General features: G+C 34.6%; 4 protein-coding genes across 4 annotated transcripts in view; 3 read left to right on the forward strand and 1 right to left on the reverse strand.

Annotated features, from left to right (window-relative positions):
• The first annotated feature begins 555 nt into the window (after positions 1-555).
• On the forward strand, positions 556-6,586 carry LOC129808015 (tRNA-dihydrouridine(47) synthase [NAD(P)(+)]-like). Its single transcript, XM_055857659.1, has 3 exons — positions 556-674; positions 730-1,768; positions 5,963-6,586. Exons 1-3 carry the CDS (start codon positions 643-645, stop codon positions 6,527-6,529), a joined length of 1,638 nt encoding a protein of 545 aa, XP_055713634.1. The 5' UTR covers positions 556-642; the 3' UTR covers positions 6,530-6,586.
• Positions 6,523-13,731, reverse strand: LOC129808016 (fructose-1,6-bisphosphatase 1). Its single transcript, XM_055857660.1, has 4 exons — positions 13,192-13,731; positions 12,947-13,121; positions 12,732-12,876; positions 6,523-7,262 (listed from the first exon to the last, which is right to left on the reverse strand). Coding segments are annotated over exons 1-4 (1,005 nt in total). The 5' UTR covers positions 13,193-13,731; the 3' UTR covers positions 6,523-6,578.
• LOC129808017 (homeobox protein aristaless) overlaps positions 6,993-26,368 on the forward strand; it is a 156,389-nt gene continuing 137,013 nt past the window's right edge. The window contains exons 1-2 of the mRNA XM_055857663.1: positions 6,993-7,308; positions 12,712-12,910. The gene's annotated coding sequence lies outside the window, so the exon portion shown is untranslated. The remainder of the gene's footprint in view (positions 7,309-12,711; positions 12,911-26,368) is intronic.
• Positions 23,864-26,068, forward strand: LOC129808014 (nucleolar protein 10). The gene is made up of 2 exons (XM_055857658.1): positions 23,864-24,018; positions 24,077-26,068. Exons 1-2 carry the CDS (start codon positions 23,953-23,955, stop codon positions 26,024-26,026), a joined length of 2,016 nt encoding a protein of 671 aa, XP_055713633.1. The 5' UTR covers positions 23,864-23,952; the 3' UTR covers positions 26,027-26,068.

Below are 26,368 nucleotides of genomic sequence, written 5' to 3' on the forward strand. Positions count from 1 at the left end.
GGACGGCCGGCCGGCCGGCCGGGAACGTAACTTAGCCCCCCATAATTCGTGATCAGGAAGTGGCGAAACACATTTTGGCCAAGTTTGAGCGCGATCGGAGGACATGAAATTTTGTTAGGATTATAGTAGGTGAGATTGTTAAGAATCTCACCTAATACAGATAATAATAAAATATTGTTAATATGCAAGAATATCTGTAGCTAGAAATTTAAAATATAAGCAAAATATAAAAAAATATGCGTAAAAATAAATTTCTTGTGATCTTTTTAACTTTCCTTAGTTAGATTTTTCATAATAATAAATAAATCTTATTGATCCTTAAGTATGTGAAGTGCACAACCCCCCGGCAAGTTGTTTTTTTTATATGGAGTTCTTTGAAGCGGAAGTGCATGAAGTGTAAGAAGTACTGGAAGTTATTGCAGTATTTTCAGGAGTCTTCCGAAATGCTGGAAGTGTAAAGGGCTCTTTCATAAATTGTGGAAGTGTCTGGAAGTGGTGTACACATTTTACACTAATATCTCCCCCTTGAATGCGGCGAATTTTTTGACAGTTGAAAAATTTCGCCTCCACGTGTTTTTGGTAGTCCTATTCGCCAGTGCGGCCTTTTTAGAATCAAAACATCTTGGAAAATACAGAAAAATCATGGATCCTGGAGTGTGTTACATCAAACCAGAGTAAGAAATGGAAAATCTAATTAATATTCTTCAAATTAATGTTATAATTTATTAGATATCTCATTGAAGTGCTGAGGAATACGGAGGTGAAATTGGGCGAGTTCCCGGAACAGCATGATTTGGAGAAGAAAGCCGATAAGAAGAAAGATAAGAAGCGTGGACAGAATAAGAATCGTCCTGCGCCTTACAAAGTGAAAAGAGAGTCACAATTGTGCAGTAGTTTGGTCAATGGGGATCCTACATCTTCCTGCTCCTATCCCAATTGTGTCTACTTGCATGATGTGAAGAAGTACCTCGAGGAGAAGCCCAAAGATATTGGAGAAAGTTGCTATATCTACAGTCAGACTGGACACTGTCAGTATGGCTTGACTTGCAGGTATGCAGAGAGTCATTTGGACGAGGAAAAGAGGAATTTGGGAGTGAAAGATGGCATTAGGAAACCTTTCACATTTGTGGATACTGAACTTCTGACACTCCTGCGCAAAAGACAGTACAATCTCGACCGGAGTCGTAGTATTGTGGCTGAAGTGGAGAAGAGGAAGAATGAAGGATATACTCCAGACACTGACTTGATACCAGAGAGACCGTGCGAGAAGCGACGAATAGATTTCCGGGATAAACTCTTCCTGAGCCCCCTGACAACAGTGGGAAATCTCCCTTTTAGGCGCATCTGCAAGGAATATGGGGCAGATGTGACATGCGGGGAGATGGCATGTGTTGTGCCACTTCTTCAAGGGGCTAAGCAGGAATGGGCACTGACTAAGAGGCATCCCTCGGAGGATATCTTTGGTGTTCAGATTTGTGGAAATAAAGCCAATTTGGTGGCTGGAGCTACACAAATCCTCATGGAAAAGGCAAATGTGGACTTTGTGGATCTCAATCTGGGATGTCCGATTGACTTAATCTACAGACAGGGTGCAGGAAGTGCCCTGATTCGGCGACAGAATGTCCTGGAGGGAATTGTGAGGAGTTGCTCGGCAGTTCTGAGGGACAAACCCTTCACAGTGAAGACGAGAACTGGAGTCTACGCGGACAAAAGCGTAGCTCATGAATTGGTGCCGAAATTTGAAGCCTGGGGAGCTAGTTTGGTTACGGTAAGTTCCATCAAATTTTTTATCCACGAAATCTTAGAAAATTTTCCCATTTCCTCTTATGATAGGAAAAAAATGTCCATTCGGTTTAGTCCGTTTTTTGGTTTCTCAAAAACTATCAACTTGGTTTTCGGTTTTTTTTTTCAAAATTAACCGAATTTTGAAAATTTCGATTTTTGGGATTTTTGCCTTGAAAGTTAGCTGAGATTTTTTTCAATCTCAAGTTGAGAAATTCGACAAATTGAGCACAAAATCACTCATAGATCATATATCACTATTTTGTAGTGATTCCAACAACGGTTAACCGGTTTCGAAAAACCGGTTAACCGCCCTATATTTTGGGGACGGTTTCAAAACCGGTTTTTAGAGATGAAACTGGTTTAAAACCGTCTCTTTATAAAAATTTTAATATTTCTCAAGCTTATGTTTATCTTTTGAAAATCAAGATACACTGCAAAATATTTCTTGTGTAATATGTAGTATGATAGTATGTTAATAATATAATGAAGGATAGTATAGTAATGAGTATCCTGTACGTTTCTTCCATTATTGAAAAGAATTATTTGCTTAAAGGTTATCGGGAACTATTTCAGGACTTCTTCACTTGAAAATATTTCATCTTAAATCTTAGTTAAATATTTAAAAGACTAAAAACAATTGTATACTGAGAAAATATTTCTAAACGATTTAGTACAATCTTGTAAAATATTGTCTTATGTGGAAAAGTAACAAGATGTTTACCTCTCCCTGTCATCATAAAGACGTTTATTAAATCTTGCTATCTTTTAACTGCATAATCTTATTAGACCCAAATTTACCAAGATTGTTACACAAGATTCTTGTAAAATTTTTATCAAAATCTGGTATTTATTAGTTTCTCAACCAATCAAATAAAAAACAACAGAGGTTTCCTTTTTATTTTATTTCTTTATTTTCAAAATGCCTATGGAATTTTTCTATGAGATTATTTGTGATTTTTGTGTAAATTATAATCATGATTGTCATGATATATAAGTTTAACAAGATTTATCTAGTCATAGGATTTTAAAAATAAAGAGGAAAACTCTTTCGGTTTGTTCGTTAAAACATTCGCTATAAAATTCTTTTTTTTTTCATTTTCTGAGATCTAGAATAAAATTTTTAAGTATTTCCTAATTAAAGATTGTCAAACATAACAACGTTTTTAAACAATTTATTCTAAGAGAAGAAAATTATATGAAAAAATAGTTTTACGGAAAGCTACATTGCACTAGCTTTTCCACGGTGAAATATTGGAAAAACTCCCAGTAATTTTCCTGCACTACTAAATTTTCTGAACTATTTTAAATACAAAATGATGCAATAAAATACATAAGTTCTAAACTAATTGAAAAAAAAAGAATATGTGTTAAATATTACTTCATAGTTCAAGTCATGAAAAACTGCTCAAAAACCGGTTTTAAACCGGTTAACCGGTTTCAGACCCTTCCAAAATCGGTTAACCGTCTATCCTAAGAAAACCGGTTATTTGGAATCACTACTATTTTGGCCGTCCGGCTGGGTCTTTGGCTGATTGTATATAGGGGAGACCAGACAAGATTCAGCCAGCATGACCACCCTGACACAAGTTATAAAATATGGTCAAAAAATGCGTTTTTGAAATGGCCATTACTCCTTTTATAATTGTCAATTATTAAAGGAGTATAATATAATATTATATATATATAATTAGATATAGATATATAATTATTGTAGTATTTGATTTTGGCTGATTTGGAAAGTTCTCGCGGAAAGAAAATCATAAGAACTAATTATTTACTTAGAGTAAAATGAGGCCATGTACTTCATATACATATACTTCAGTCGAGATGAATTTAATAAAGAAAAGTTATATAGAAAAAAAGAAATTTCTTAAGAATTTCATGGAAAAATTCATAGGAAATATTTTTTTTTACTTAAGATACTTCAGTTGATATGTTTTTATTAGAAAAAAAATCATTAGATATAGATTATCGAATACTCAAATGAAAATAGTAAAATTTGTAGAGAAAAGACTGGGAAGATTAATAGAAAGTTCACAACATATACAGGGAAAATTCAATAGGTTTTCTTCGAGAAATCTGTATGAAATTAATTTTCACTTAAGGATATACTTCAGTCGAGATATTTTTATTAGGAAAAAATCATAGAGAACATCGATTACTCTCGTGAAAGTAGTAAAATTTTGGAGCGAAAAAGTTAGGAAAATTTTTAGAAAATTCCTAATAGAGACGGGGAAAATCCAATAAATTTTCTTTAAGAAAGCCATACGAAAATAATTTTCACTTAAGGATATACTTCAGTCGAGATATTTTTTTTTTGGAAAAAGTTTATATAGAACTTCGAAGAGTAATATTAGGGATAATATTTTAAACAGAGAATTTCTCAAGAACTACAGAAAATTTCTCCATATAGAATGAGAAAACTCAGTAGCAGGAAATCAAAATTAGAAATAGAAAAAATCCCAGTAAAAGATAAATGAATATAAAATATAAAATAATTGCAAGAAAATGAAAAAAAGAAAAAAGACAGTAAATAAAAAATGATAATAAAAAATGCAGGTGTGCCGGAGTCATTTTACACTGAGAGAAAAACGGGGGTGCGATTAACATTTTTTCCTCATAACTTTAACACCTTTAAGGTGTAAAAATATATCAGCATTTTCTAATGCTAATTTTACATCTTTTTAAGGGTAAAATTTATATCGAAAAGGGTAACTTTAACCCCTAATACACCTAAAAAGGGTAATATTTACATCGATTTCGGTTCGATACTCCAGGGTAAAATAAATATTTTCGAAATGTTACTTTAACTTTTTCGGAGATCTCTCAGTGTAGTAACTAATGACTATTTTGTTCCTTGATCTTATGTTTTCAAACTATTTAATAATACACCAATACGCAATCAACAGTAATAAGGCCAAATAAACTTGTGATCGTTGAGACTCTTGATTTACGACTTCAGAATCGGAATGCTTCCAAATCAGAATGCGTGCAATTTTTTTTATCCCTTTCGGACGTCGAGAACAGTTTGATTCTCAGCGTAGAATCTTATAGCTAAGTAGTATCCTAAATAGTATCTTTTTGATCCCATGGTAACGTAGTATTTTTTCTGAAACTCCTTGACACCACTAATTTTTCGACAGCTTTATGGTAATCCCGTAATTTTTTCCGATGTCCGGCCAATCGCCCCCTTGACACTACCCTTTGCTATGTCATTGAATTACACTCCTTTCCTCTGCATTGTCGGATCTTAAGAAACCTACCTACCATAAGCTGATGAAAGTTGTTGAATTTCAAGATGTTGAATTTGGAATTGTTGAATTTAAAAATTGTTGAATTTATATGTGTAAACTCAAAAATTTTTGATTTCTGTTACTTCTTGAATTTTCTTTTCATTTCGAAGATTTTGATTTTTTTTGCCTTTTTAGACATTTTTACGGGTTTTCCTGTATTTGGGATCCACCCTAATGCGAAATAATTACATCTGACGCTCGGATCTTTACGATAGACTTATTATGCATATAAATATTTGATGTTCTATATGATTTTTGCCCAATGAAAAGCATCTCGACTGAAGTATAAGTCTTAATGGGAAATTCAACAATTTTTACTCAACTTATGTTTAAAAATTCAACAAATTTGGTTGAAATACACAAGACTTCACACTATAATAGTGTTAAAAATTGTGATCAAACTATAATAGTATTAATTTTTGATCATGTGACAAAATATACCAGAAATTGTGTATTTTTTCACACTATAAAAATGTGAAAAACTGTAATCATACTATACTAGTGGTAATTTTTAGAATTTGTCAAACTTTTTTAATTCACAAAACATTGTTGAAAAATTTTTATGATTATAACAGTGATAAATTTTACACAGATCGCAATTAAATAATTAATTTATCCGATTTCACACTATTATAGTGTTAAAATTTTGCACATTTTCAAATTAAACAACATTGTTGAAAATTTTTCAACTATAATAGTGGTAATTTTCAATCACGTGACAATAAATTACCAAAATATTGTGTATTTTTTAAACATTTTTAAATTAAACAACTAAAATGGTCGATTTTGAACTATTATAGTAGTAAAATTTTACACATTTTTTTACTGTGTAGGCTTATGTTGACTCCTGGTTCATCCTTTTGAGTAATTTCTGTCATATTCAGGTTCATGGGCGTTCCAGGGAACAGAGGTATACGAAGAATGCAGACTGGAAGTACATCGAAGAGTGTGCTAAGCAAGCAAAGGAGATCCCTGTGATAGGGAATGGGGATATTCTAAATTTTGAAGATTACTTAGAAGCCAGGGAGATTGCTCCACATATTTCAGGGGTAATGATTGGTCGAGGGGCCCTGATAAAACCGTGGATTTTTAAGGAAATCAAGGAGCAACGTCACTGGGATCCTTCGGCTTCAGAGCGCTTTGAAATGATGAAGAAATTTGTCAACTATGGGCTTGAACATTGGGGAAGTGACACAAAGGGAGTCGAGACGACAAGGAGATTTCTGTTGGAGTGGCAGTCATTTCTGTACAGGTATGTTCCCTATGGTTTACTTGAGCATCCTCCGCAGAAAATCAATGCCAGACCGAACACATATCGCGGTCGAGATGATCTTGAAACTCTGATGGCTTCCAATAATTGTGCAGATTGGATTGTGTTGAGTGAGAGACTTTTAGGGCCAGTTCCTGAGGGTTTTCACTTCCTGCCAAAGCACAAAGCAAACTCTTACTGATAACACTGTGGGGAGATTTTATTTTTGAGTCAATAAATGATGGGAGTTTCTATTGAATGTAACTGAGAGCTTCTTCGACGTCCAACTTTGAGCCGAGATAAATGGGGGAACGTTCGTGAATTTTAGTGGGGACAACATCAAGGATATCAATTTTTCCCGTGCTGGCTCTTCCTCCTGCTTGTTCGATGATGTAGGCCATTGGGTTGCATTCGTACAGGAGCCGGAGTTTTCCATTTTTGGCTGAAGCTGTGGCAGGATAGATGAAGATTCCGCCGTATTTGATGGTCCTGTGCACATCAGCCACCATACTGCCCACATATCTGGCTCCGTAGGGCTTTCCCTTGGCTGGATCCTTCTTGTCCCGGACATAGTTGAAGACAGAAGCATCCCATTCATGAGCATAGCCTTCGTTGATTGAATAGATTTTTCCCCTTTCTGGGATTTTCATGTTGGGATCCGTCAGGATGAATTCACCAATTGCCGGATCGTACATGAAACCATTGACACCGTTGCCCAAACTCAGGACCATCATAGTGGCAGATCCGTAAAGGGCATATCCAGCAGCTACTTGCTGCCTGCCCGGCTGAAGGGCGTCTTGGAGAGATGGAACGCCCTCAGTTTGCTTCCGGTAGATCCCGAAGATTGAACCAATGGACACCAGGCAATCGATGTTGGAAGATCCGTCCAGAGGATCGAAACAAACGATGTACTTGCCCTGCTTTTCAACCTCAATCTGCAAAAAAAATATTTCAGAGAGGATCTTCAGAGTGACCAGATAGGTAAGTTCAGGACAGAACTTATTTTTATCCTTCAGTTAATTTAATTTGCAATCCATTACACTGAGAAAAAAAGAGTGTGCGATTGACATTTTTTCCTCATAAATTTAACACTTTTTAGGTGTAAAAATATATCAACATTTTTTAATGTTAATTTTACACCTTTTAAGGGTAAAATCAACATGAAAGAAGGGTAACTTTAATTTCGGATCAATACTTCAGGGTAAAATTAACATTTCTATAATATTATTTTAACTCTCAGTGTATGCAAATTGAGGCGTGGTAGAATTATTAAGCAAATCATTCTGCGGCAAGTCTGAGCGATAAAAAATTTAACACAGTCGAGGAAAGCTTATATTAAACTTGATAAGAATGTCATTGTCTCACCACAATTAAACACTGATCTATGACACTATTTTTACAAAAATTGAGGAGACTGATAAAAAAAATTTATTCATGCACCATTTGTGGTTTGGAAATTTTTAATAATTTCTCCTGAGAGCGTAGTTTTTCAGATTCTTTATCGCACGTTTGCAAGCGAAATGGTATTTAAAAATAATAATATTATTCCTCATTAACCTGGGGGCCAATTCTGACCGTATCTAGTCAGACTACATATATGTAGTCTAACTACATAGCTGTACATGTACACTGCTGGTGAATGTGTGTGAGTGTAGTCGAGACACATTTTTCAGTATTGCCGTATCCCTATCTAGTCTCTGGGATTCGTTAAGTTGGTTAACGAATTGAAAACGCGACAACCCCTGACTAGATAGGAGACTACATAGCCAAAAGCTATCTAGGCACCTCTTGGACATGCCTAGATGGCAAAAATTTCTCTGAAATTGGACCAAAAATGTCTTTAATATAGTTGAAGACATTCAGTAAATGTAAAAAATGCTAAGTAATTAAAGTTATATGAAATGTATGCACAAATTCCACATATTTAAAATTGCATTTTTTGTATGCAAAAGTCCACTCAAAATTAGAATATTTCTTTACATCTAACGTTTGAAAGCTTAGAACCGCTGTTATTTGAATTTAAAATTTCTTTTCTAAGGTTAATTTTTTATGGATGTATGGTTGCCTATTTAAAAATGTGCCTCCCTTAAATTTTATTGCTCTAACTCAAAGAGGGAGCAAGAATATTCTCATTTCTTTGAAAGAGAAGATTAAATTAAATTAAAAAAAAGAGATATAAAATATTTTGATGTATAACTTGTTCATTTTCCTCTTTAGAAGATATAAACATTTAAAGACTTGAGGTCTCGTGTTCACTAATCAAGATAATTAGTGAAAATAAAGAATTATAAAGATGTATAAATATATATAATTCTTTATTAGCGTCCTTTATGGACCTTTTAGAAAATACATTAGTTCTTACATTGTCAACATCGGTATTTTTGTTTGAATTCTGTACCTCATTAACTTGAAGTTACCATTAACCTTCCCTTTCTTATTTCCTTCTAGCAATGCCTGACCAGTTGATTCTCATTCATGTATAGCAGTACTTTTTAAATACTAGATTCTTACATTCATGTCACCTTCAAAGATTTTAAAATTGGCCATACACCCTAAAAATAATTTTCCAAGTTTTTGACTTATTGTACAACCCTGCCAGTCGCCAAGTTTCTGTAAATATCAGTATCTCTTTGTACATCATATTCATTGTAACATTTTGCGCTTTCTATTAAATCCTTCCTTACTTCACTAAAAAATTTGTCTTATAAGCTCTTGCTAGTTTATTACTGACTTTAATTGCAGAAAAATATTGACTCTACCAGTTGCACTTAATTTCAAAAAATTCCGTCTTTAACTCCTAGCCCTCAAACGATCTTTACGTGATACTTTAATTTTCCTTTTTTCCGAAATTTTTGACTAACCATTATTGAGCGTCCATTTCCTCCTGCGAAGTAAATCTTCTTAAAAAAGAACTCTTCACTATTCCATTCTCTTTTTCGCTCCAATCCCATCTTTCGCCATTGATAAAAATTTTTTGGTACCCAATTTTTGCAACTTTTCCATCTTCCCGTTCTTTTCTTCCTCTGTCTCTTAACAGTTTTTGCACTTTCATTTCCGCGTCCGTGAGATCGTCATCTATATATATGCTATAGCCATTTAACCTCTTTCCTCGTAATTCACTTTTCTTCCTCATAACTTCTCTCTTATCTTCCAAACTCCTTAGTTTAACTATCCATCTTGTTTTCTCTCTACCTACACTGAACGCATCCTCTATTTCAGTTTTCACACCAAGATATTCCTCCAGAAATTTTCTAATCTTCACCCTTACTGACCCATCACCTACCAATTCTACGTTAGTCAATATGAAATTTTTCTTTCTTTCGCGTCTTTCAAGTTCTTCCACTCTAGCTTTTAATAACCTTGATTCTTCTTTCCACCAATTTACATCCCTTTGCCTCTCGTCGTGAGCCTTTTTAATTTCTTCTTTCACATCTTTAAATTCTTCTATCATTGATAAGTAATCCATTCTAATTTGTTTCAGTTCATTTGTAAGTTTTTCTAAAGCCTCTAGTACCGTATCCATAGGGAACTCCTTTGATTTACCAGGCGAGGAAGCTTTCTTAGGCATCTTTGAACTCTCTTCTGTTTCGTTTAGTTTGTACTTAGTCGGCGTAATCCCCCCTCTTATAGAATCCCTCGCTTCCCTTTTTTCTACAACTCTCTTTACCGAATTTTCTCTGAGTTCTTCTAGACTCGCTACTTTCCTCATCGACATATATATTAACCCCTTTCGAAAAATTGAACTTCTTAATTAGTACTCTTAACTTAAGAGGTTTACTTGTCTCAGGCCCCAACCTCTTATGTAGCCTCTTAAAGATGTTCACTCAAAGATTCACTCCAAGATGGCTCTAGATGCAAACTAAGAGTTTCCGTGATGATCTAATGTCAAAGGCCGAGTCTCCTCCAAAATACAGCGCCCCAAAGTCGATCACTCACATATCTTGAACCTCCAATGATGTCCTCTTGATTCTCCTGGTCCACTCGTCAACAAGCCCTAAGCGACTTATCAGCAATGTACCTTTTTTTTACACGAAAGTCACTGGTTGAAAAATTCCAATGCCACGTAGCTCAATATTAGATGGGCTGCCAGATTTTTCCTGTTTAAGACCTCCAGGTACCACGGAAATAGAAACCAACACTAGGTTGAGATGCCCGTGGTCTCTGTTTGTCTCTTGGATCACTGAAAATGGGTCTCGGTCCAGAGAAATACAAAAATTTAGTCAAAATAAGCACCACCGCCAAAAATCCGATGTTGACACTTGCCTTAACACTTTAGTACCCAGATGTATAAATATAAAAATAGTTTTTAATCCACAAGGTTTGTTAAAAAAAAGACTTAAAAATTCTGCAAGCTACGTACATTTTGTCTGAAGTACTCTTACATTCTTAACACAAAAATTAGTAGAACTCTTTAATATCTCTTTAGAATATTATAACAATATTCTTGTTGTCTTTCAGAAGCATTATATCATATTAAACAATAAACAATAAATAATGATAGAGTATTTACCAAAAAAAGCTTTTCTTATGAACGATGCCCAATTTTAATATTCCATCCGTCCCGAAAAAACTCATACTTTTGCTAATACATTTTATATGAAAGAATTTACGACATTTTTGGGATAGAGGGAGTATTAATTTTCTCATGCAAATATAATTTATAAATAAAGTATAGATAAAATTCAATCACTAATACTCAAATTTGCAATTAATTGAAAATTGTGATTTTCCGATAAATAATACAAATGAAATTAGAAAAATTATTTCTAACTTAAGAGTTTTTTAATTCCAATAATATGGTTTTAGTAAAAGCTATAAAAAGAATGCATAAATAACTATATTAAGCCTTAATGTTGCTTTCAAATTTCAAATTGAAAAGTTTCTAAAGGAAAAATCCTTTAGAAATAACAATTTGTCTTTTAAAGTTCTTAAAAAAGAAAGATATAAGAAATTATAATAGAATTTTAATAATTTTTCTCCTTGTCTTTCTCAATACCCGCAAGCTTCTAAGCTTTAATACCTAAATTTCCCTATGTACAGTGCAAGAATATTAAATTAACAGTAATTAAATAGTCCTATCACATAAAAATTAATTCACATCTCATTACGAATTATCGTAGACCGCATTTTTGTTAACTCTAAAAGAGTTTTATTAAAGAAAAACCGTCAATTTATTAGCAAAATGTCTTAAAACTTGTTTTGAAAATAATACAGAATTTTATCGTTTTCTATTAGCCGTTAACTACCCCAAGGCCTTCATTTAACTGTTTTACCACGTTCTTGTACGAGGATCAAACTCTATTTGCTGTAAATAAATTTAAATTTAATTGAAACTCTTTTTGACTTATCAATTAGCGTTTTATTTTTTCTCTTGATATTTTTAGGATTTTTTTATAACGATTATAGCCAGAAATTAAATTATTTATCATCAAATACCACAAACCTTTTGCAAGAAATAAAGGAATTAATGATTACTTTACTTCTTTTTTAAATGAAGAAAATGGGTAATTTAATGCACCCATTCCCAAAAAAGATGCAATTTGAATTCAAATAATTACCGCGAAAATAAATAGCGATTTTCAGTGTCAATCAGTGTGTCTCCATTGAATTTCGTCAATTGCGGTAGTTGTCTCAGCCACCGCCGAGTTTTCGTTATTGACTAAATGAAAAACAACAGCTCCACAAAAGACAGTTTTGTGCAGTTTAATCGCGGAAAAACATATTAATTCGATTAGAATCTGTAAAATACATTTCAATAAGGTATCATCTTTTTTCCAAAGTGTTTTAGTGCCTGTATTCGTAGGTAGTAAAATGTGAACTGGCTAAAGCTCGGCATCCTGTGGCTCACACACACACACACACAGACATTTCAACGAAACTATGTAGTCTCTTACTACATAGCAAATAAACTTCAGAATTGGCCCCCTGGAGTCTTGAGAAAATTAACCAAGAATCTTACATCCTTTTATTATGATGTCGTGCACAAACAGCTAAATTTCAATTAATGTAAATAGTCAAAAAAAAAAATTTTCCCCGGGTCATATATGACCCTAATGACGCGAAAGAGTTAATACCACAATATTTCTGGTAGCCTAAAGGGGATTCAAACGTGGGACGCGTTACATATAAGAAACATATTTCATTTTTAATATTTTTAATAGGGGGCGTGGCCTAAAGTTTTTATATGCAGTCCGTCGGATTTGTTTATTTTGTTTGGGATGGATAATATTTATTATTACTAAAATCTAGAGGACTGCAGAGTCTTTTACCTTTAGTCATTCTTTCAAATTATTTTTTTCTTTTTTAATGTGAAGAAATATATTTTTTTAATCAATATTCTGTCCTGATATCGCCACAGTTCTGGTCACTTTTAAAAAATTGCAGGAAAAGAAAATGCCACTTACCTCGATGTAGGTTTCGTTCTCTTCTGAGACAAGGAGGCATGTCGTGAAGGATGAGGATAACATGTTAACGAAGAGTTCATTGGATAAGACATCGAGTTTCTTGACTTCCTCGCCTTGAACATTGGTATCGCCTGAGATTCCATGTCTGAAAATGCATCCAGAATATTGATTTTTTAAAGGTAAGTTCTCAATTTCTTTACCCAGGACTAACTCACAGTTTGGCAATTCCTGCCTTCCTGACGGCTGAGCTTACAGCCTTCACGGCTGTCTGGATAGAATTGAGGAGTTGAGAGAGGTCTCCAGTGGCACTGGCGAATTTCTTCTGCTCCTGCAGAACAAATCTCGTCAGTGTCATACAATTGGAGTCGAAAGGCTCTGATTTGGACGTCACTGTGAATTTTTTTTTGGGGGACAATTAAAATAGGATTATCAGGCAATTTTACCCAAAAGAATTTCTTACTTGTTTGCTGAGTAACTTGTTGCTCCGCAAAGGCACGTTAATATTTTGTGGTGATAATGTGACGGCGTCTGAGCGACGATTGACTTTCTGTATACTCGGGCTAGAGGAAATGTGGTGCTTTTTTTTTACATAATTTTCCACACAAACTCACTTTTTTGTTGCCCTCTTCACTGCGTGAGACACTCTCGAAAATGTTCATACACTCTTCTAATTTAACGTGGCAACAGAAATTCTGGCTCAGCCGGTCTCACAAATGCCTTCCAAACAGCCGGTCTGTGTGGGTATATGTGGGTAACCTTGCTGAGACGAGCCCACAAATCCAATAGACAGAGAGTGTATTTTCTTTCTAGGATTTCTTATGTAGTGGAGTGGAAGTAAAAGTGATAACCGAACAGATTCTCATTTGTCATGAAGGTCATCCACAAAAGTGATAAGGAATGGGAATAATTTTCACAAAAGCCCGATAGTGAATTTAATTGAAGTATTTTCCATTGAATTGTGTTATCAGTAATGTTTGTTTCTTCTTGGAATTTTCATGAAATGCAAAAGCCCAGTAATTTTCCCTTTTGGTAAATTATTTGAAAAAGCGCGGGAAGCGAAAAATACTTGTTTTCGCTGAATTTCGCCGTGGTAGTCAGTGCTTTTTGTGCAACCCTGCAAACTCATGACCACGCCCCGGCCGGTCATCCACTATGAACAAAATCAATATATGCTGTGTATTAATACTTAGTACGAACTAGTACAGTAGACTCTCTCTCAATCGGGCATATGGGGTAGAATGCCATCCAAATTATCGAGAGATTCGGGCATCAAAGACAGTGCCCGCTTCGTTATTTGGATGATTGGGAGACAATATGACAGATGTCCGGTTTGTTATCCGGATGGAGTTTTTGAATTTGTTCAACGTCTTGAAAATATAATGCAAGTTCTTTTTGTAGAATTATGGTGTCTAACACTAGAAGCAATTTTCGTCCAAAAATTGCCTTTTTTAAAAAAAATTCTGACGTTTCTGCCTAAAAGGATGAGGGAAATTTTCTAAAAAAGGCATTTTTTAAAGAAATTTCTACTAGTGTGTGAATAAAAGTTTTGAATAAGATTAAAAAGACATAATTAAAGAAGTCTATGCTATTATACTTCATTTATTAAACAAAAACATCACAGGATAATTAATTTTCATTGCTGAACACACAACATATGCATGCATGACCTCAAAACTATTTTAAATATAACCATCGATAGCTCGTCCGGATTACGCCGATCCGGATTAGAGAGCGGGCAGTGTAATTGTAAATTCCACAAAAAAGCGCTCAATTATAAAGAGTCACGATAAAACAAGAGGAACTAAAGTGAGTTTGAGCAAATTTGCTTCAAAATTAAACGTGAAAATTGTCAACAAATTTTTTTGCCCGAATAAAAAAGAGCCGATTGAGCAAGAGTCTACTGTATGCCCAAGCCATATAAAATACATAGTAGATTTTGTATTAAATGTTTCAAATACTCTCATTATTATAGTGTGCATGTGTCGACATTTATACTGAGTACATTTACTTTGTATTTACTTGATTTTCCTCATTAATTTTCAAAAAGATTTCTGAGTGTTTTTCGAGTATTTATAATAAGTTTTTTTCTTGTATTGGTACCCAGACCTAGTATTTTTCGGTTAGTTATAAGATAACGGTTGTATCGAGGAGGAGGGATGGGACATATTTGAGATCTATAGCTGAATTATCCAGTAGGATAAGCTTTAAATGGGCACTCAATGGGTCAAATGGTAGAGTAATCGCTCTATGATACAAGTGTCCCGTACAAGTGTCCAAAAAAACCTATTTTGGATCCATCCCTATTCCGCCGAGAATGCACTCTTATTGGCCGCCTTACAATCGGTCACACACGACTGACTCATTCCTACAAAATGACCCGTGAACATCAACCCATTTGTCCAAATTGCTCCAATCATCTTGAAATTTTACATATCCTTTTATACTGCGAGCACTAAAACTCTTTAAGATTAAAACATCTTGAAAGAAGTCCAAAAGATCTCCTTAATTTTTCTGTGTTGGATACACTTTAATAGTTTTAATTAATTTAAATACCTTAATGAATTAAAAATTGTAAATATTTATTGATATTTTTTTATAATGTTTTGTTTTTTCCTGAATAATTCAAATTAAATTGTACGGCACGATAGGAAAAAAGTGCCTAACATGTATTTTGGGGAGGGATGGATTTACTGAATAAAAAAATAAACCGGTAAATTTGACTGGTCTTGGTAGGTTTAGTGTTAAATTTGTATATCTTTTACGTAAATACATAGTATATACATCGTCAGTTAAATCAGCATTTGTTGTAACTTACTTTTCACAATTTTTCAGGAGACGAAATTTTCAGTTCAACTTTATTTTCAAATAATAAAAGTGGCACTAATAAAATGCAAGTTAACTCGAGAAAATCTTTATAAAATGATTTAAAAGTTCAGATATTGAGATATATCTGAGAAGAAACACAATAAGGTTTTATCGTGATTTCCATCGTTTATAAAGCCGTAACTTACAATGTATGGAAATCTTGGAAGTTACGACAATTTTCAAAAATGCATTATATCAATTTCAATTATTCTAGTGATAATAAGCGCCTTTATTTGACTAAATTTGTCAATTAAACTGTTATCCTTATCCTTAAAAGCTTTTATTTTATAAATAACTCCCCAATTCTGACATAAATCTTTAAGCCTTAAATCTTTAAATCGCTCTTTAAAGCCCGATTCGTATTCTGTGATAAAATTCTTTAATTTTAAAGTGTCAAATTTATTTAAACCTTTAAGATGTAAATTTCGAATTCTACGCTAAAGCTTTACAGACTTAAAGATGTCAAATGTCTATAAATCGCCTTTAATTTTAAAGCTGGTCGAGAGGACCTTTTAAACCTTTAAGTCCAGTTTAATTTGAGATTGTCAATTGTTCAAGGTGTGTGTTTAATCAAAAAGGTGAGTTTAATTTATCACAAAGATGTATATTTTTCTGGAGAGTGATGTAGTTGATCATTTACATATGCTTTTGCGGTGTTCCTCTCGGGTGGCCCCATAGAATTTAATTTTTCCATGAGATTTGACCAAAGGGGATCATGTCTGTCACTTAATGCATCCAGAGTATCTCTGTGTTCCAGGACAAAATTGACGAAGCACTCCTTTTGGCTGAGAAGTGTATTGGGGCCCTTCTTTTTTTCTTCGGTCCAGATGAAGCTCCTGGAACCATAAATTGACCTTATCACTTATCTACAGCCACTTCTTGTTTGAATTACTTGCCACTCGAAATTAATTGACCTGAATTGCTCATTTTTTGCCAGAAAAAAATCTGAAACTGGGAAATCTGTATGAGTATCTTCCTGTGCCTTCTGCTGAATGGGTTTGGCGTTTGGTGGAGCAACTACCGATATTTCGGCGAAAACTGAACTCTGTTTGATTTACTGCAGCGGAATTGCGACATTGCGGACAGGAGGAACGGTGGAGATTGTTATTTTTGTTGACAATAAATCGGAACTTTGTGCACCAGTAAAACTGGAACGTCTTGTTTTGACATCTTGGATAATCAAATTTCTTTAGGGGCGCTAAAGGCTATTTTATCCAAAATTCCTATTGTACTGAACTGGTGGAAAGTGATACACATCGCTGAGGTGGTTGCCAAAAGACTCAATATATTTCCAACAGTATTTACAGATATACATCACAAAGTACAATATGGAATGCTGATCGAGCATTCCACTACATCACCCCCTTTTGGAGTATGATCTTTACAATTTGGTTTTAGAATATATAAATTTTGAATTTTGATTTTTTTTGTTTGAATTTTGAATTTAGTATTTTCTTTTTTCTTTTACATTCTGTATACAATATTTCCCCCCTTTTTTTTTTTTTGTTTTTGAAGTTATAATGGTAGATATAATTTTTCTTCATATTTAAGTAACTATAAACCTTTTTTTTAAAGTTAATATTTCTTATCTTGAATTTAGTAATTACTTATAAATCAACTTTTCAAATGTTAATGTGTTTATTTTTAATTAAAACTATTAGTACTTGAGGCCTCAATTACTGTATTATTTAAAAAACTTTAATCTATTATTATGAACTATAATTTCTTTACCATTACTTAGATTTCTGAGTTTACTATTGACGCCTAGTCTATTTATTATTATATATGGGCCTGTATAAGGACTTTCCTGCTTAGTCCGACCTTCATTGGTAACTAAAACTAGATCATTGATTTTAAAGTTAATTATAGAAATTGGTTCTTTTTGTGTTCTTTTTAATTTTTCTTTCATAAGGAATTCCTTTGCTTTTTCGTGCGATTTTTGTAAGCGAAACTTTAATTCACTAACATATGCATCGTAATTATATATTGGTGTCGAGAAGCGATCATCAATATTTAGGGATGTCAGTTTCCCAAAAATCAATTGAAATGGGGTGTAATTAGTGTCTAAATGGGGCGTATTATTGTAGGCAAATACAAAATAAGGTATCCACAGATCCCAATCATCACAATCGCTAAAAGATAGTAAATATGAGTTTAAAACTCGGTGCATTCTTTCTACACTACCTAGCGTTTGGTGATGATAGGGAGTGGATCGTGAATGTTTTATGTGCAATAGCTCGCAAATGCTGGTAAAAGTTTCGTTTACAAACTCACGTCCTAAGTCTGTTTTGAGTGTTCTAAAGTGACCGAATTTTAAAATAAAGTTTTCAACTATGGCTTTCGCTACTGTGTGGCTTTCTTTATTTGGTAAGGGTATTATTTCAATAAACTTGGAAAGTTCACACTGTAACGTTAGCGCATACTTGTTACCGTTTGATGTTTCATGTAACGGGCCTACTAGATCTGCTTGTATCGTCTCAAAACTAGAACTTGGAGTTTCCGTTATTTGCAAATGTTCCTTAACGTGTCTATGAATCTTATTTGTGGCGCATTGTATACAAGCTTGTACGTAATCTCTAACCATTTTGCGCATTCCTTTCCAAACGTAAAAATTTTTTATTCTTTTCATAGTCTTGGCTATGCCAAAATGTCCTCCGGTGGGCGTATCGTGAAATTCGTTGATCAACTTAAGCATTTCGTTTTTATTGGTAATTACCTTAGGAGGTGCGTAAAGAGCGATTTTTAGTGGATCCACTTCATTTCGTTGCAACGATTCATAAAATGTTTTAAATTCTCTTACACTTATGTATGAGAACAATTTATCATCCATTGAAAATGCTACTCGAAAGTCGGCATTCTTTTGTTTCTTTATTATATTCTTTATAGAATTAAAGATATCGCCCAAATATCTTTTTATATCCTCCTGAGTGCACTCGATTTTTAAAATGTTATTACTCTTTACTTTATGTCTTTCGATCAAAATCGAAGACTTGCTCGCAAAATTTAAATCTTTAATTGAGAACTCAACACGTGTTAAATTTTTTATTTCTGACAATGATTGACATATCCAAACTAAAGGGTCTACAAGAGGAATTGTTTCTGACACCGGGGGTTTATTTGACGAAATGGGCTCTTTTTTAGCCATTGCCCTGGTTAATACATTTACGTCATGTTCTACTGGAATAAGTGATTTTAATTCTTCTGAAGAAATAATAATTCTGCTGAGGGCATCAGCACAATTTAAATTACCAGGACGATAGACTACATCAAAATCATAATCCATCAACTCAAGTCGAACATTATTTAATTTAGAAGATAGTGAACGATTTGAAAAGAGACCGACTAACGGTCTATGGTCCGTAACTAGAGTAAACCGTTTCCCGTAGACATATGGATGGAAGTACATGATAGCCCAATGCGCCGCGAGAAGTTCCTTAATAATTATAGGCTTTTTCAACTCATGTTTATGAAGGCTCTTACTCGCAAATGCGATCGGTTTGTCAGATCCAATCTCCCCTTGTGACAATACTGCACCATACGCGAATTGAGAACTGTCAGTGGTTATAATTAATTTTTGGTTATCATCCGGGTAGGCTAAAATTTCAGGAGACATTAATTTTGCTTTTAATTCTTCGAAAGCGTCATTGCATTCTTTACTCCAATTAAAAATTACGTTTTTTTTTGAAAGATGATATAGTGGGGCCGAAATTTTTGCAAAGTTTTGAACAAAACGCCGATAATAATTGCAAAATGATACAAAACGGCGTACATCATCCGCATTCTGTGGTGTAGGGTAATTTTTTATTGCGTGAAATTTTTTAGGATCGGGTAGAATTCCCTTATCCGTTACAAGATGGCCTAAATAGGTAACCTCTTTATTCAAGAATGAACACTTCGCAGGATTGAGTTTAAGATTGTACTTTCTAAGTCTTTCAAAAATTTTAATCAAATTTTCGTTATGATGCTTGACATTACAGCCAAACACAATAACATCATCAACATATAAGAAAGCACAATCTGGCGAGAGTCCTGATAAAGCTATTGATAACATTCTCTGGAAACTGTTAGCGGATATTTTAAGTCCGAAAGGAAGTCTTTTAAAATGATAGTGATTTGATCTTGAAGTGAATGCAGTTAAAGGGCGTGACTCTTCATCGAGTTCAATTTGGTGAAATGAATTTTTTAGGTCTAAAGTAGAAAAGTATTTTGCCCTTCCCAGTTCATCTAAAATTTCGTCTATTCGGGGTAGCGGAAACTTATCCCCCATTATTCTTTTGTTTAATTCTCTAAAATCTACGACGAGACGCCACTTTTTCGAAGAATCTATGGATTTCTTAGGTACCAAAAGCAATGGAGAATTATAACTACTGACAGATGCTTCAATACAGTCCTGTTTTAAAAGTTCATCTACTTGTAAATTAATTTCAGGAAGTTGTGTCTTTGGTACACGATAATTTCGGATAAATACCGGAGATGTATCAGTTAATGAAATTTTTTGTTTGTAAAAGTTATTTACTGTTAAATTATCATTTTCTAAACAAAAAATATCGTGGTATTTTATACAGATATCTATAATACTTTCCAATGCAAAATCCGGTATTGTGCTCAAATTTAACTCTTTTAAAAGTTGTTTAATGCGTTCATCTTTAGTATTTTTCAAGGAATTAACCGAGGCATTCTTTATATTACAAACATGGTATGCCGAAAGAGGTTCTAGTTCTGGTGTAAAATCTTTAATTACTACTTCCTCTTCATTTGTGTTAATTAATTTTATATAAGCAGTACCTCGAACGATACTGTTAGCAACAAAGACACCTTCCTGGATCTCTTTGGACAAAATTACTGAATCTTCATCTATTGATGTTTCAATTTTTCTTATAATTTCGCATCGGGGCGGAATTACTATAACATTTTCGTCAATATGATTGTAAATAGGTATCGTAATTAAACAGTCATGTAAACAAATTTTTAAAATCCAATTTTCAAAATCTAATGAACAACCATATTTTATCAAAAAATCTCTACCTAAAATCACATATGGTGTAATAGGAACATATTCATCAATAATTTGGAAATCATGATTTAATTTTATTCCGGAACCAAAGTCTAACGCCAAAGAAGACACACCAATTGTTCGAAATTTTTCACGTGATATTCCTTTTAGTAAACAAAATTTTGATACATTTATTTGTACATTTCTAGCTAGATGTGCTTTACATATTGAAATATCAGCACCGCTGTCAACCAGAACAGTGACAGGGTGACCATTTAGTTTGATTTTAATAAAAGTGCCATTAGATATATTTAAGCAATAGCAATTTGATTCAATAATTTTGTCTTGGACTGTATTTTTTATTGATGTTGCGTATAATGCTCTGGTATTTCGTGAACAATTATAGACGGATTTTGCTGGTGTTCCGTTTCTAAAAAATGAACATTACGCGAATTATTATTTTGTCCATTACGGGAAGAATTTTGTGAATAATATTGATTTCCCGATTGATTGTAGTTTCGTCCTCGATTGTTATTATTATTAGAACCGCCATTGTCCTGTCTATAGTTTCCACGTCCTGATCCAAAACCGCCTCTCGTATTACCACGAAAAGATCTTCCACGGTTAGAATTTCCTCGACCTCGGGACGTGTTGTTATTAGAAAAATTGCCACGAGATTTATTAGATCCTCTACAACTTTGATGTTTGCCACCACCACGTTTATAGGTGTAAATTTTTGCTTCTTGAGGGGTGGTCTCTGATTCTACCGCAATAGACGAGGCACAGGATAGTGTTTTAGGCCGGGCAGCTCTGACAACAGTTCGCACTGGTTCATTTAGACCAGCTGTAAAAGCAAGTAAGCCCAGTTCATCATTTATTGATCGAATAACTGATGAATTATTCGTACCGCGATTAGAAATTTGAACATCATTAAGCTCGGCTACTAAAGCTTCCATTTCTTCACTAAACTTTGAAACCGATCGATTTCCTTGCTTCAGTTTATTAATATCGGAAGTTATTTTTTGAACTGTGCGCCCAGATTTAAAATTATTAAGGAGTAGATCCCTAAATTGTGCTACGGTCTTTGGCTCATCATTACCTACAAGCTTGTTTTTTGCCTTCTGAGAAATGCGGGTACGAAAAACAAATTTTAAAAATTTCTCTATTTTAGCATCGTCTCTCAAATCTTCACTCATAAGCTCTACAAGTTCAACAAAATTATGGAGCTTTTCTTGAGTCCCGTCGAACTCAGGTACAACTTTCAATATTGAAACTACGTTAAATTCACCCATTTTTGTATCAGAAATATTATCCGGTTTTTTTGAATCAACAACATCTAATTGTTCAGGCTCACAATAATTGTCATCATCACTAGATTCATTGGAACCCGTGAGTGGTTTAACTTTCAAATTTGATAAAAGTAATTTAACTCTTTTTACAGCATCAATAAATGCTAACTTTTGGTAATTTAATTTAACTTTTTCAGTTTCCGTGCAATCAATCAAACTTGATAAATAGTAATCCGAAAAAGATTCTTCTATTAGTCTAATTTCTTCTTGTTTAGATTCAATGAATTTTTTAGTTACTGGCCTATTTGGATTTTTCTTCAACAAATTTTCTAATTTTTCAATCGACTTTAGCGGCATAATTAAAATTTAATTAAAAACTCACGATGAGTCCCATGCTGTATCCAATAGTTGGCATTTTACAGTGGTGTTTTACCCTCTTCAGCAATCTGCAAAGTTCACCTTTGGAATTGCATGGTTTCAGCTGAGTTGAAGAATCATGCACAAAATCAGTTGACGCTGCATTGAAGTTCAATCGTCGTGTGTGGGTAAACAAAATTCTCAGGTTTCGTCTGATGACGCAGATCGACAGTGCTGGAATGTGTTGACCAGTTGACTACATATGCGTTTCTGGCGCACGCGCTGTCAGCAAGAATGAAATTTAGCCGTTGACAAAATGCTTCTGGAATAAGATAGATTTTAGCAAATGCGTGAAATGAGTGAAGATTTGGATGCTGTTTTGTAGACTCGAAGATCATCATTCGGTGAATCTTATCGTTGAAACGGCTTTTAGCCTGCCATTCTGGTGCCTATAGAGCTCCACCGGGTGTTCCATGAGTTGTCTGGATCGCCTCAGATTTGTTGTCCTGACATCTGGATGTTGAATGGCATTAAAATGTTGATCATCGAGGCAGGATTTTCTTTTTACACATTTGTAATCACTTGAGGGTTAATCTCCTTTTGCAACTGTTTATTTAACCCTTTCACAATGTCCTTTTTCATTTTGTTGTACAAATAGTACAAAGCCACGGCAATCATCACATCCAAATTTTTCTCGGTGAACATCCTAATTGCGCTGCCGAACATCTCCTCTCTTGGAGCACTTTCACTATTGTGGTCATTATTTATAACCAAAGTGTCTTTATCGATGGTGGGCTGATTGCTCGCATTGTTGCCCATTTTGTCCTTTTTTGGTTTAAACTGTTGCACTCATCATTCACTGAATAAAATCCACAAAAATTGATAGTTCTAAACTTTATAGCTGCACAGTTAAGACAAGTATTCATTAAAAAAAAAAGAAAAGACACAGGCAGGATCGCCATGTACTGAACTGGTGGAAAGTGATACACATCGCTGAGGTGGTTGCCAAAAGACTCAATATATTTCCAACAGTATTTACAGATATACATCACAAAGTACAATATGGAATGCTGATCGAGCATTCCACTACACTATAACTCGAAATTCGAAATCTTTAGTGTCAAAGTTAAAGCTTTAACTTAAATCTTTAGGCTTCTTTATCTCAGAATTGGGGGGTTTATTGAATAAATTTTGTGTATCGCGTCGCTTGTTTTGTTTTGATTTAATGACAAATGGGTATAGAGATTTTTTTCTCACTTTTTTCTCTCAAATATTGAATTAAAATGATTCAATGTTGCATTATTCGCATTGTGAAAATTTTACTGCAAATTACAAACCACGCAAACGAGCAAAAGAAGTTACGGCAAATGCTGATCAGAGAAAATTTTGTATGGAAACTTGTCGTAACTTCCTCAAAAATGGAAGTTACGACAAATTCTAAAAAATTTTAATAAACAAAATTACGCCGATTCCAATATGTTTATCTCAAAATCGCAAAAATAAAGTTACGACAAACATTGATTTAACTGACTATGACGATTTAGTGAACGTGGAAATTAGTACTATCCTCACATAAATACACTGTATATACTCGGTACGATCTGTGAAGTCAGTACGAATAGCCAGCCGGGTTTGTACAACCCTTCAAACTGTCATGACCACGCTTCACGTGTTTACATTTTTCTAGAGTATTTTTTGGCTATTTTCCTCGTGAAAAATGTCTGTAACTGATGTAAATGATGTGAAAATCTACAATTTTAGTGCTGGAAAATCTCTCCCAGATGTAAGTTTTATCGTTATTGTCTAAAACAATGCTGAAATTAATGGTTTTTCTTGCGCAGTGGCTGACGGATCAGAAAAAGAAGAAACTCCTGAACAAAAATGGGGATTTACGGAGGAAAATTGATCTTATTCAGGACTTTGATATGCCTGGAATATCGACGAGTATTCAGGTGACACCGGATCAGCAGTATATCATTGCTACGGGAATGTACAAGCCGAGGATAAAGTGCTATGATTTCAGTAATCTTTCTGTGAAATTTGAACGATGTTTTGATGCTGAAGTGGTGAATTTTGAGATCCTCAGTGAGGATTACAGTAAAATTGTCTTTCTGCAGTGTGACAGACACATTGAGTTCCATACAGCTCCTGGGAGGCACTATAGGTTGAGGATACCGAAATTTGGGAGAGATCTTGCATATCATTCGCCTTCGTGTGATTTATTTCTTGTGGCTGCTTCTCCGGAAGTTTATCGGTTTAACCTGGAGAGAGGGCAGTTTTCTCAGTCCTTTGAGACTCAATCTCTGGTGAATAATGTTTGTGTGGTTAATCGGGAGCATCATTTGCTGTGTGTTGGAACGGAGAAGGGAAGTGTCGAGGCATGGGATCCACGGCAGAAAAATCGTTGTGGCTCTGTTCAGGTTGTGACTGAAGGGATGGATAGTGATAATGGTACTACGGCTTCAATTACAGCTCTGAATTTTAAGAATGGCCTTCAATTTGGAGCTGGAACAAGTGACGGGCAGATTTTTCTTTACGATCTCAGGTCGAATCGTCCCTTCACTGCCAAGGATCACATGAATAATCTCCCAATTAAGAGAATCAACTTCAATCCCAGTCAGTCCATTGTCTACTCAATGGACAGTGGGATTCTGAAGATGTGGGATGAGAATACAGGAAAGCAATTTGCCTTCATTGAATCCACGTCAGATTTCAATGATTTCTGCACAATTCCCAACACTGGAATGCTATTCTTTGCCCAGGAAGACAAAAGGATGCAGACATTTTATGTTCCACAACTCGGGCCAGCACCAAGATGGTGTTCCTTCCTGGACAATCTCACTGAGGAATTGGATACGGAATTAGTGCAGAATATTTACGATGACTACAAATTTGTCACAAAGCAGGAACTGGCAGAACTCAATCTGGAAGATCTCAAGGGTACAAATCTCCTCAGAGCCTACATGCATGGGTATTTTGTAGACATCCGGCTGTACAGGAAGGCAAGATCAGCTGTAGACTATTATTCATTTGATCGCTACAAAAAGGAAAAAGCCCGGCAGCAAATTGAACTCACCAGACCGAGTCGAGTTGAGATTAAAATGGATCTTCCGAAGGTCAATAGGGATTTGGCAGAGAAACTTATTGAGACAGAAGCTGAATCTCTGATGCAAGACACAAGATTCTCAGCCCTATTCCAAGATCCAGATTTTGCAATTGACGAAAATGTCGAAGAATACAAAATGCTAAAGCCCGTTTTGTCGCATCTCAAAAAAATTAAGCATCCGAAGAAGTCCCTGCCCAAAATTACTCCGTCTGTTCTTCAAGAAGATGACAATGAGGCCCATGTGAGTACAGATGAAGATCTCTTCTCAGAAAACGAAGATGACCAGGAGAGTTCAGATGATGATCAGAGATGGACGAAAGACATGAAGAAGCAGTACAGAGCGATTCAAAAAGAAAAGCAACGGGAAGAGGAGGCTGCACAAAAGACTGCACGAGATACATTCAAAATTCAAGCAGAAGATGATCTCAATTTAGGATGGGATGCAACAAAGTCATCAAGGAGGAAGCATATTCCCCTGGGAGATCGGATTGCAAGACAAGAAAGTGCAGAAAATGCACTCAAAATTGTAAATACTTCCACAGGAAGGCAGATGAAATTCACAGTAGGCTCTGGAAGCAAGGGCATGAGGATGCGTGCAGATCAGATAAGGAAGCATCGAGAGGAGAGGAGACAATTGGTCCGGAAGCCACGTGGGTTGAAATTGAAGCGTTTGCCTTTTAAATAAAGAAAAAAATTGAGTGGATGAATCCATTGAAAAAAATCAAAATGAGTATTTCTCTTTTATTTTCCCTTTTATTTATTATTTTCCTGCGGAAAAATTCTATCCCTCTGTGAGAAAAATGTTTGAAAATTTGTGACTGTGAACTTTTTAAACTTGAGGAAGATTTGGCGGATTTTCACACGGTTTCAGATGGGTTCAGAGAAGTAGGGGAGATGGGGGCAGGATTAGACAGGGGTGGAATTAGACAATGAAGTAATATGGTTTAACCGGTTTAACCCATTCAGTCAATGTACTAGAAATACTTGAGATAGAATGTTCATATTTTCGAATTAATCACACTAAAAA

The sequence above is a fragment of the Phlebotomus papatasi genome, chromosome 3 (assembly GCF_024763615.1).
Source record: "Phlebotomus papatasi isolate M1 chromosome 3, Ppap_2.1, whole genome shotgun sequence".
Lineage (NCBI taxonomy): Eukaryota > Metazoa > Arthropoda > Insecta > Diptera > Psychodidae > Phlebotomus > Phlebotomus papatasi.